Raw genomic sequence first — 12,520 nt, forward strand, 5'->3', positions numbered from 1 at the left:
TCACTTACATTATATTGATCTACGTTATTTTACTTCTGAAGTATAAGCTATTTGAATTGGGTATTTGTTAGGAATATACATGCTGCAAGAAGCTCCCAAATCATCATGCTCTGTATTTCAAAAATTGGTTTATATTTGTCTGGAAACTGGAATACCTTTTTCCAGAAAAATAAGCCTTCAATAATGATGGTTATCTTAACAAGCCAGCCCCGACTTAGTGCCTAATGTGTCTGAGATACTCTTTCACAGTCACTGTCACCCAAACTGTGTCACATGATAGTGTTTTATGGAAAGCATGGTCTCTGAGTTCCTAGTGACCCTTTTTAATGGCCTGCCTGTGGTTTTCTGTTGCTGACCAGGCTTACTGCCTGCTGACAGCCTCTTGGGAAACCAGAACCACAGATTTCCTGTGCCTTTGTTTGTATAAGATACACACATGGCCTTTTTGAGAGATTATTTTAAAATCAGGATTATTGCCTTTGTAAAAATAGAAAAGTAACAGATTAAAAAAATAAAACTTCCATTCTTTGTCCTCTTCTTTCCCCTCCTTGCGTTTTCAAACCTCAGAAAGAAATAGGCTTATATAGGGGTGATGGTGCAATTTAAAGTACCTAATAGATTGAAGTAGGATCAATGTACATTTGGAAAAAAAAAAATTCCATGTATTTTCAGAGTCTTATAAGAGCAGAATGAAGGAACAAGGAAGAGGCAAAAGGGGAGGGATAAGGAGAGGTGGGCATCTGGTGGAGGTATGCTGCCCTTGAGGCCAGTGGAGGTAGGAGAGGGAAGGCATAATCATACCTCACGGTTCCTCCTTTCCTGCGACTCCACCAGTTCTGAAGCCCTAGGTGCCAGTTAAACAAGTACACATTTAGCCCACCTGCTGACTCAGGCTTTGGAGCTGTGATGTCTGAAAAAAGTTTCACAACCTCAAGAGTGGTTGAAAGTGCTTGTGGTCTGGCTCCTTTTCCTCTGAGATTCTGACTCCTCAGCACTAACCAAGCCACCTTAACTATTTTTACATGGAGGTAACAATGAAGATGACCTCAGAATCAAAACAGCAATGCATGGACAAGAAGGCAGAGTCCTGGCAGCATCATTTTGTGAGCTCCCAGAATAGAGCTCTTCCATTAGTTTTCTTATTCATTCTACTTGAATTAATGGTCCTTTACAAGAGCAAAAGGCTGGCTCCTCTAGTTTATCTGACATGTCCCAGTCTGTCAGCCATTCCAGGCACTGTTCATACCTAACAGACTAACAGTTGGGGGCCATCGGAACATACAAGCATTTCTTTCACACACAACATCCGCAAAGAAACCATTTTATGTACTCCACATGCAGTAGAATGTCCTTTCATAGTGTCTGGTTTTGCCTAAAAACCCCATTTGGGCATACCCCCAACCATCTTGCTAGTAGTGGGGGTTTCCCTGGGTGGCAGAGTACCAGCTTCCTCTCCTGGAGGTATCTGTGGACCCACTCTGTGGGGCACACACACAAGTTCCTGCAGCTGTGGGACCCTCTTTCCGCATTTATTCAATCAATAAATAACTGAGTTTGTTGGCTGAGTAGCTCTATAAAATACGCTATTGGTTACATAGGTTTAGATAACCTCCTCTGTTAAGAATAGGAATTTGGGTTGGTTTTTTTCTGTTTGTTTGTTTTTTGGTGGTGGTGGGTATGGGATGGTGGCAGCAGAAGAGATTTTATCAAATAAACTGACTGATTTTTGAAGATTGAAGTGCATGTACCTTTATTTCTTGCTTAAATTTGTGATTTTCCTTTACTAGGCTTGCCCACCTGTTAGTATGGATGTCTGTGCTTTAAGAATACAGCTTTTCATAGGCTTGAAAGCCATCTGTCACTTTAAAAACCACATCATACTTTTGACTAAAGCAGACCCTGAGGCCATTCCAGAGAGAAGACAGTCACCCAAGAGGCTTCTGTAAGCATCCCCTTGCCCCAGGCATTCCTGCCAGTTTCTGGAATGAGTTGTAACTGGTATATTTTGCGTTTATCTTTTTTCAAATCATAATTTGGAATGATCAAATGGCTTTTTTATGGTGTTCTTTTTCCAGAGAAAGAAAAGAAGGTTCTAACAATACACTGTAATACACTTTATAACTGACCTGGGAACTTTTAGGAGAAAATGGATTATAAAATAATTTCAGTAAAAATCAAAGATATTTTACATTAGTTAAAGGACATGCTTTTCTGTGTAATTAATGGGAAAGACTGAGCCTATAATGCTAATTGAAACTACAGGACTTTTTACTGTCTTTCTTCTTTGACCCTTTCAGTAGTTACATTTTTATCTAAAATTATTTTCTGATATTACGAAAGAAATTAATAATGTATGTCTTATCTTAAAGCACATTTATGATCTATAGATATGTGCTGATCTATCTGAAAATAAAGTTGTATTTTGATAACATTCATCTCTTGTTATCTGTTAGGTTTCTGCTTTCCCATTGTTTAGAATAGAATGCTTAATTCCGGACTAGTTATGCTTCCATTTGATGTTTTCCCACTTAGTGGTAGAGAATGCAATCTAATTTCTCTACGGAAAATTTAATCAAGAAAGAAATCTCTTCAGGGAGTGAAGCATATAGTGTATTTCATATCAAACATAGGTTATTTTTAACATAGATTTTTACTTTTTCAAATTGTTAGTGGCTGTGCTTTGTTGCATCAACAGGAATCAGAGGTTGACTTTGGTAACTGATCACTTTGAGTGTACACAGAGTGGTCTGGGGCTGACTGATCCTAAAAGCTTTCTGGCGAGAGGAAAAGCAGTTTGTAGTCTTGCACATTTGACATTCTAATAGTATAATTTTTTAAATGATCTTTTAAAAATTCTAATTCATTTGATAAACAATTTTAAAAGATTGTACACTAAAGAAAATGTATCACATAGTGAAAGCAAGAGATAAGATAGTGCTTTAAGCAGACTTAACAGTTTTATGTGTCTTCATCATATTCTCAGCAGCCATGATGTTGCTTCTGCTTAGATTTGTGGCTTAGGGCATGCTAGACTCATGAAAGTCAAATGCAGAAAAGAGCCTGGGCATAGGGACTTCCTCAGTCAAGGATCTTTTCCTTTTGATGGGACTTGCCTGTTCTTTGAACTTATTGCTCATTTGAGAATACTCGCGGAGTGAATTGGAAGCAGTTGGTTTATCATTACATGAAAATTACAATATTAAATGCAGTTAGCCTATGTAGTATTGTGAACTAATATTCCATAAAAATAGAGTGTACAGTTAATCACTGAAGAAAATAGTAAATGAAAATGATTTTGTAGTTATTTTATATCCAGTATTTACCATTTACAACTACCGTTTGTTAATAATGTCATTTTAAAATTCTTGTCCTTTGTTTTGCTTTTAGTTCTAGAAAAGATACCAGTGTTAAAATCAAAATACCTCCTGTAGCTGAGGCTGGGTGGAATTTGTATATTGTGAATACGATCTCACCAGTGCAACTGTACAAAGAGATGGTACTCTTTTCAAACTTCTGATTCTTGTTTGTAGTATTTAGGGTGAAATTAATGATCAGAAATTGATTCTAATTATCATACATTCAGGATGCCACAGCCATTCAGCTTCCCGGCACTGTCTGACAGTGGAATGTGTATCTCTTTCTGCCTCCTCGTTGTTACAGCTTCTGACGTCCGAGGAACCAGTAGAAATTCCCTTCACTAGCATAAGACTCCCTTATTCATACCCACTCTCCTAAGAAGATCAATTGGCCAATCTAAACATAGTCTTTGACCTTAATTTGAACTCTAGCAAAGATAGCTAAGAAATGGAGCAAATAAATAAATAAATCTAGGATTATGTGTCCCTGTCCCACTCTTCTTATTTAGAAATGTTAGCAGATTGTCCCAGGGCACTACAGCTACTGCAGCATTGTCCTGGGGGGAGGGATCCAGAGGGAGCATCCTTACTGATCTAAGAGTGACAGCTTCCTACTCATCCCTGGCAATTATTTTAACTCTTTATTTTGAAACAATTTCAAACTTACAGAAAAGTTGCAAGAATAAGTATATTCTTCCCAACCCTTTGGGAGGCTGAGGCAGGTGGGTTGCTTGAGGCCAGGAGTTCGAGACTAGCCTGGGTAACATAGTGAGATACCATCTGTACAAAAAATAGAAAAATTAGCCAGTTGTGGTGGCACATACCTGTAGTCCTAGCTACTTGGGAAGCTAAGATGGGAAGATCACTTGAGCCCAGGAGTTCAAGGCCACAATGAGCTATGGTCGTAACACTGCACTCCAGCTTGGGTGACACAGCAAGACCCTGACTCTTTTGACTCTTTTTTAAAAAAAGAATATTCTATATATTCCCATTCCCCACACAGATTTCTTCACAGTCAACATTTTACCCTGTTTGCTTCTCTCTCTCTCTTTTATGCACTCTGTGCTTTCTGTGCACACACATATACATACACTGTTTTCTGATTCTTCTTCAGGAGGTAAACTGCATACATCAGTCTTTTGCCCCTAAGTACTTCAGCGTACTTTTCTAAGAATAAGGATACTCTCTTGCATACCACAATACAGTAGTATGCTTTAATAATTTTAACACTGACACAGTGCTTTATCTGGTTTATGGTTCATAGTCCAATTTTGTCAACTGACCCAGTGGCTTAATAGCATTTCCCCTTCTCCAGTTCAAGACCCAGTCTAGGATCAGGTAGTGTGTTTAACTATGATGTCTCTTTAGTCTCCTTGAATCTGGAATATTTCTATAGCCTTTCATTATATTTTATGACATGAGCATTTTTGAAAAATATAATTTTCCCCTCTACTTTTTTTTGAGAGCATTCCTTATTTAGGGTTTGCTTTTTTTTTTAATGGTTAGATTCAGATTATGCATTTTCAGCCAGAATATTGCATAGGTGATTTTTGTGTTAAGGGTATCACATCTGGAGGCATATGCTGTTCATCCGCCCCTCTTTGGTGATGTTAATTTTTGATCATCAGGTCAAGGTGTTGCCTGATTTGTCCCTGCCAATAATTTAATGCCAGTTATTATATTAGCTGTGCCCCTGTCTTTTCAGTCTTGCTTAATTGAAAGTCTTCATTTAGGTGATTTGGCTGCTAGAGTCTGAATATATTGATTGAGTCAGATTAGCTAGTGATAATTTTTATGAGCCCTTTATGAGTTATGGAAATAGATGTAGTAGAGCCTAAACTTACCAATCAAAACTAAAATAAGGGAAGAATACTCAGTCCAAATTTGGGAAAGAATTAAATCACAATTTTTTTTAAGTTTATTTCAAATATTAACATGTTCACTAGTCTTATCGAGATCAAACTGTTGCTAAGTTTACAGTATTATTAGTATTACAGTATTATTTGGACCTCTCTAATGATTAGAGCTGTTTAACAAGGTATTATTTATAATCATGTATGTATTAAACTGGCTTAGAGGTGGTGGGAAAAAAGCCCTTCAGCTAAGCCCTTGTCAGAATGGTAAATAACCATTTTGTTTACTTTTAGAGTTTAGTATGTCCAAATGTTAACTTTACTAACAAAATATATAAATGTTTTTAAGAACTTAGGAACTTTTGAGAGTCTCTCTTCAGCAACATTAGTGTTTGTCTTTTTTGTTTAGATAGACTATAGCAATACCTATAAGACTGTCAAAACCCAGAGCTGCATTCACCTTCTCAGTGAGGCTCATCTGTTAGTGCGAGCTGCCCTGATGGATGCCAGTCAGCTGGAACCTGGAGAGAAGGCAGAGCTTTTGGAAGCATTTAAGGAAAGCTGTGGCCACCTTGGGGACTGTTACAGCAGGTGGGTGACACCTCTTGGAACCTTGTTACAGAAGTCATTTTGAACTTGGGTGCACTTGTTAGCTTTTCCATCTCTGGTAGTTACCTGATAAATGGGGAGGTGGTTCATTTATTCACTTCTTCCACAAGCATTTATTGAGCACATACTCTGTTAGGTACTGTGCTAGGCTTAAACATACAAAAATGAATGTGACCCATTTCCTGCTCTCAAGTAGTCACAGTTTAGAAGATGAGCAGTAAGTCTCAAGTTTGTGATTTTCCCGCCATTTAACTTAGGACTTTGACATTTTTCTCAGGCTTTGAAAATCCTTGACATTAAAAACATATATTTTGTTAGTAAAGTTAACACTTGGACATATTAAACCCTAAAAGTAAACAAAGTGGTTATTTTCCATTCTGACAAGGGCTTAGCTGAAGGGCTTTTTTCCCACCATCTGTGAGCCAGTTTAATACATACATGATTATAAATACTACCTTGTTAAACAGCTGTAATCATTAGAGAGGTATGACTAGTTTATTGTCTGCTAGCTTAAGGGAGAGCTGCCAGTTGGACGGTCCGTGATTTTGATCTTAGTAGTCAGCGCTTTTATGATGTCAGAAAGGGACATTGGTATGAATAATGTTTTTATATTTGAGAGTAATGTTTACAAATTTTTTTGCATATGATTGTTTTCAGACTTACTTGATCCACATGAATGGTTAAAAATTAATAAAACAGACTTTTCCTCCTGTAAACACCATTATTTTAGAGTCCGGTCATGAATATTAGAATTAACTTAAATTGTTGTTTTTGTTTCTATTATGAGCAGGCAAAAAGAAACTGCATTAATTAGAAGTTTGTAAGATAAAACTTAGGAGTTTGTTTCAGTTACTAATGGCAGTAGAAAAGCATTTTGGAATTTCTATCTTCTGGAAAGCATGGTATATTCTGTTATAGAATGTGTTAGATATCCAGGTTTAAAAATTCCAAATTTGACTAGGCATGGTGGCTTACACCTGGATCCCAGCACTTTGGGAGGCTGAGGTAGGATAATCACTTGAGGTCAGGAGTTTGAGATCAGTCTGGGCAACATAGTGAGACCCTGTCTTTAAAAAAGTGACACATTTGAGGTTTTTCATTTCCTTCCCTTTAGGCTTGACTCCCAGCATTCTCATCTCACCTTGCCATACTATAAGATGTCTGGTTTGTCTATGGCTGAAGTTCTGGCCCGCATGGACTGGACAGTAGAGGATGGATTACAGAAATACGAGAGGGGATTAATTTTTTACATTAATCATTCACTTTATGAAAACCTGGATGAAGAATTAAGTGAAGTGATTATAGTTTTCTGTTTTATATCTAATATTTTTAACATTTCATTTTAATGGTTTATTTTATATAGTACTGTTTAGAAATCAGATTCCAAATATTTTTCTTCTTTGATATTCTTTTTCCAAAAAAGTAATGTGCTCTTTTCTTCATTAATGAAGATAGAATTATAGCTTGGAAAAGAACTTATGGGTAATCTTTTCATACTTTCTCATTATACAGACAGGGACATGTTGTCTGTTGTAGTCTCAACACCTGCCCAGTGACAGTAGCATGTCCTCAGTAGAGCTACACAGAATGCAGGCCTTGCCTTCCATCTTCTCATCTGCAGTCCTTCCTGCAACCCTAATTGTTCCTTACTCCTTGTGTCCTAAACTTCACTTATAAAACCCTGACCTTAGGCCAGTAACCTAAAGACATTATTAAGGATTATTTTTAGGGCTGGACACAGTGGCTAATATCTGTAATTCCAACACTTTGGGGAGGTCGAGGTGGGAGGATCACTTGAAGCCAGAAGTTTGAGAACACCCTAGGCAATATAGCAAGACCCCATCTCTACAGAAAATTAAAAAATTAGCTGGGCTTGGTGGCATACACCTGTAGTTCCAGCTACTCAGGAAGCTGAGGCAGGAGGATCGCTTGAGCCCAGGAGTTTGAGGCTACAGTTAGCCACAATTACACCACTGCATTCCAGGCTGGGCAATACAGAAAAACACTGTCTTAGAGAGAAAAGAAAAGATAACCCCTCATGTATTTTATACATAGTTGGATGCAAATATGCCAAGTTAGAAATCATGGTATCAAATGTTTTAAAGTTTTGAAATGAAATTTTCTCATACAAATTACTTAATTGGGTATATTTTGAACTAAATAGTAGTTTTTATGATGGATTTTTATTGTCATTCAATCAAATATTTATTTTCTTCTTCTGAAGTGTTAAAATTAGAAATGCTGGTCATAACCTGGTACATATTTTCATTGTTTTTCTTCATTATAATCAGCAAAGAGATCACTTCAGGTTATCTCAGGCCTCCCATGTATTAGTATCAGTTTTGTCTTTTTAAAATTAAAACATAATACTATAATTTTATCTTACTTGGAATGTTTGTGTCTTGGCTTTTTGCCCATATGTTTTGCTGATTTTGTTGCTTTCTTCTGGCTGACTGACCTTTTATTCCTTTTATTCCTTCGTGCTTACCAAAGGAATTAGCAGCAAAAGTGGTTCAGATGTTTTATGTGGCTGAGCCAAAGCAAGTGCCCCATATTCTCTGTAGTCCTTCTATGAAGAATATTAATCCCTTAACTGCCATGAGCTATCTAAGGAAGCTGGATACTTCTGGGTTTCCATCGATCTTAGTGACACTGACCAAGGCAGCAGTGGCTCTGAAAATGGGAGATCTTGACATGCACAGAAATGAAATGAAAAGCCATTCAGAGGTATGGAGCCCTGCCCAGTGCTAACAGAAGGCTGAAATAGGACCTGGTAATCTTGAAGTGTTTAGCTGTCTTCTGGCTTCTTTCTAGCTCATATATTCTTGGTTGTAATGGAAAACAGACAACATTAGAAACAAAGTGATCCAAATGGGACTTCAGATCTGGCAAATGAAAAATAAATAAGACTGATAAATGACAGCAGTGGATATCCAAAGACTTCAACTTAGTGTCAAGTGTGTTCAGAGCACTGAGCTTGGTACTGAAGAACAGGCTCTGCTCCGAGGGGACGATGTGATCTGGCATGAGGGATATGGTGTGTGCACTGGAAAAGCACAGAGTAATATGTATTTAAGAACAGCAAAGGGGTTATTAGCCATGAGCTTTAGGAGTCTAGTAGTTGCAGAAATAGCCCCCACTTGGGAAAATCCCAGATAACTTTATGGAGGATTGGACATTTGAATGGTGTACCAAGAAACACAGACTTTCCCTTGGAAAAGAGGTCATTTAGGGACACTATCAAAGGTGTTAATCATTTAAGGGAAGAAAATAAGAGGTAGTGTAATTGAACACTTATTATTTACCAGGCCTATTCTAAGCTCCTTGCATATATTATTTAATTCTTAATAATGCTATAAGGTAGGAGTATTATACAAATGAAGGAATTAAGACACAGAGAGGTTAAGTAACTCATCAGGATCACACAGCTAAGTGATAGAGCCAGAATTGAACCGGGCAGCCTGACTTCAGAACCTGTGCTCCTGCACTGTTTTCTTGCCAGACTGGCCAGAGCCCACAGTATGACTTGGGTTGCTAAAAAAGGAAGAACGTAAGTGCTTTATCACCGTACAAATGACTTGCTTTGTTATGATGAGGAAAGCAAGTCAACATCGGGATGTCTTCTGTTTTGAAGAGTAGAATTCTAGAAAAATGAATTTTCTCTTCATAATTTTGAAAAAATTTAAGATATATTAGTCATCACTCGGTATTTATGGGAGATTGGTTTCAGAACCTTCTACAGTTACCAAAATCCACAGAAGCTAAAGTTGCTTATGTAAAGTGGCATAGTAACCTATCTATAGGTTTTGCATGTAACCTATCTGCTTTCTCCAGTATACTTCAAATCATCTCTATATTACTTATAATACCTAATATAATGTCAACTGCTATGTACATAGTTATTAATACTGCATTGTTTAGGGAATAATAATAAAAAAAAATCTGTACATGTTCAGAACAGAGGCAGTTTTGCCCCCCACCCATTTTTTTTTTTTTTTTCTGAGAGCCTCGTTCTGTGGCCCAGGCTGGAGTGCAGTGGCTCAATCTCAGCTTACTACAACCTCCACCTCCCAGGTTCAAGTGATTCTTCTGCCTCAGCCTCCCAAGTAGCTGGGATTACAGGTGTGCACCACCATGCTTGGCTAATTTTTGTATTTTTAGTAGAGACGGGGTTTTACCATGTTGGCCAGGCTGGTCTCGAACTCCTGACCTCAAGTGATCTGCCCTCCTCGGCCTTCCAAAGTGCTGGGATTACAGGTGTGAGCTACTGCGCTCAGCCATCCCGAATATTTTTGATCTGTGGTTGGTTGAATCCATGGATGTGGAACCCACGAATACAGAAAATGGACTGCATTTTCAAATCAAGTAAACCTAAATATAAAGCTCTCTACAAAAAATAGGACATCTTGATGCTTAGTTAAATGTCAGTAACTTCTGTAAGACAGTCAGTGGTTTCCTTCTTTGGGTAAGAACTAGCCTTTATAGTCAAAGAAAAAATTGTGATTAAATTATTAATAGCTTAACCATGCATTGTGAATGCACTAGCATGTTTAGTATTTCTAAGATGGGCAATCTAAATACAATGTACCTTTTGTTCCTAAATTTCTTTCTTATCTGAAGATGAAGTTGGTATGCGGCTTCATTCTGGAACCTCGGCTCTTGATTCAACAGAGAAAGGGACAGACTGTTCCAACCGAGCTTGCACTTCACTTGAAGGAGACTCAGCCTGGATTGCTTGTGGCTTCAGTTCTGGGCTTGCAGAAGAACAGCAAAATTGGAATTGAAGAAGCAGATTTCTTTTTTAAGGTTTGTCACTTTGAAAATGTGATTTTTCTGGATGACCTCATTAAATTGGTGGTGGGGAGGGACACAGTAAGAGAAGTGAGTTTTTCATTTGTTTATTGAAAAAACAGACATAATCAGTTTATAAGATAAAAGTACTAATTAAAAGACTATATCTGAGGAAACTTTATTTGTACAACCTAGAATCTGTTCCCTTTTAAAAATGTCTAAATTTGCTTTTGCCATGGCACTAATGCTAATGGTAAATTATTAATTGCATGGCCCATGTGATGCTGTGATATTCAGCCCAGCTGTTGCTTTATCAGTGCTATATATTTATCTGGAATATAGAGGCTTCTTTTACTGTTTTCAAGGTGCTTTGTGCTAAGGATGAAGATACAATTCCTCAGCTCTTGGTAGACTTTTGGGAAGCTCAGCTAGTGGCATGTCTCCCAGATGTGGTACTTCAGGAACTCTTTTTCAAACTCACATCACAGTACATCTGGAGATTGTCTAAGAGGCAGCCTCCTGACACCACACCATTGCGAACATCGGAGGATCTGGTAAGATAATGGAATAATACCTTAAATTTAACTCATGCATTGCCCATTACAAAAACATACCTTCTTATTTTTAAAAACTTATTATAAAATCTAACCTAGTTTTCTATTACCAGGTATCTTATTTACGCAGGAGTTAAAAATACACTTAAAATGTGTTTATAACCGAAGTGGCCTACATTTTAAATAATTTTGTACTCTAAAGAATGTCCTCTACTTACTAATGTCCCTCACTTACTTGCAGTGGTAGCTCAGTTGCCAAAGCATGGAGAAAGGGACTTCTTCCAGAACATCACCTCATCTGTACTTCCTCAGCAGAGGATCATTAAGTGGAACATAAGAGAGAAGACATCTGCAGACCTCCTTGGTGGGAGAGGAACTGCAGAAGGCTGTGGGAGGGAGACTTCCTTAGTGGGCCCCCATTTCCTGTCTGTTGCACATACGGGAGCTGTTCTGTGGCACTTGAGGCAGCCAGTAACAACTCTTTCTACCCTTCTTGCTACCGTTCTTGCTCCTAGCCCATTTCTGTCCCAGCTCATTAGCCATGGCTAATGGAGAGTTAAGTGGAAAAGTTACCAGCTTCTTGAATAAGCAGGGCTTCTTGGGAATTGTCTTGAGAATTTATGAAAGATATTTTGCCATCTAAAGAAAGTAGTATTAATAAAAATTATTTCCAATATTCTTTTTAGGTATAATTGGCTTAAATGCAGTATTGCTCTTTTTGCTAGAAAGTGCCTCTTTAGAGTATTTACATTTTAAAATATAAGGAAATATTTAGCATAGAAGCAAGCAAGACTGAAATATTTTCCAGGAGAAAAATTCTTAAAAACTTTCCTTCCCATTCCCAGGAAAGTGCATACCTAATTCTATGACATGGCAGAGAATTAATGATTACTTTGCTCTTTGTGGAATGGATAAGCAAGCTTTTGTTGTTACATTTTGTTTATGAGAAATTCTTTTATGTTTTAGATAAATGCCTGTAGTCATTATGGCTTAATTTATCCATGGGTTCACGTCTTAATATCATCTGATTCATTAGCTGATAAAAATTATACAGAAGATCTTTCAAAATTACAGGTAAGTAAAAATACCTCCTTTTCTTATGAAAGTGCATATTACGATATAGTGTAAGATTAAATTTGCTGAGACCCCAGGTGTCCTGTTAATCTAGAATGTAGAATTTTGAGGGACAAAATCCATAGTTAGGCATACTCAGGAGACTTGGAGGGAATGCCTGCCTCTGCCTGAAACTGATGATGGATGGGACACCTGTGCTGAGCAGCTGGTTTCGTTGCAGGTGGATGAACAAACTTCACCAAGTCTCCTGGCTGATTTCCTCATTTTCAGGATGGGCTTGAAA

The 12,520-nt window shown here is 37.7% G+C and overlaps 1 protein-coding gene across 1 annotated transcript in view; it reads left to right on the forward strand.

The window, feature by feature from the left end:
• The window catches only part of HPS3 (HPS3 biogenesis of lysosomal organelles complex 2 subunit 1), a 43,669-nt gene that overhangs the window by 22,409 nt on the left and 8,740 nt on the right, over positions 1 to 12,520 (forward strand). Inside the window, exons 7-14 of the mRNA XM_003256250.3 lie at positions 1,788 to 1,942; positions 3,388 to 3,496; positions 5,619 to 5,800; positions 6,933 to 7,113; positions 8,312 to 8,545; positions 10,439 to 10,624; positions 10,975 to 11,163; positions 12,130 to 12,237. Coding sequence (XP_003256298.1) covers positions 1,788 to 1,942; positions 3,388 to 3,496; positions 5,619 to 5,800; positions 6,933 to 7,113; positions 8,312 to 8,545; positions 10,439 to 10,624; positions 10,975 to 11,163; positions 12,130 to 12,237 — 1,344 coding nt within the window. The remainder of the gene's footprint in view (positions 1 to 1,787; positions 1,943 to 3,387; positions 3,497 to 5,618; positions 5,801 to 6,932; positions 7,114 to 8,311; positions 8,546 to 10,438; positions 10,625 to 10,974; positions 11,164 to 12,129; positions 12,238 to 12,520) is intronic.

The sequence above is a fragment of the Nomascus leucogenys genome, chromosome 11 (genome assembly GCF_006542625.1).
Source record: "Nomascus leucogenys isolate Asia chromosome 11, Asia_NLE_v1, whole genome shotgun sequence".
Lineage (NCBI taxonomy): Eukaryota > Metazoa > Chordata > Mammalia > Primates > Hylobatidae > Nomascus > Nomascus leucogenys.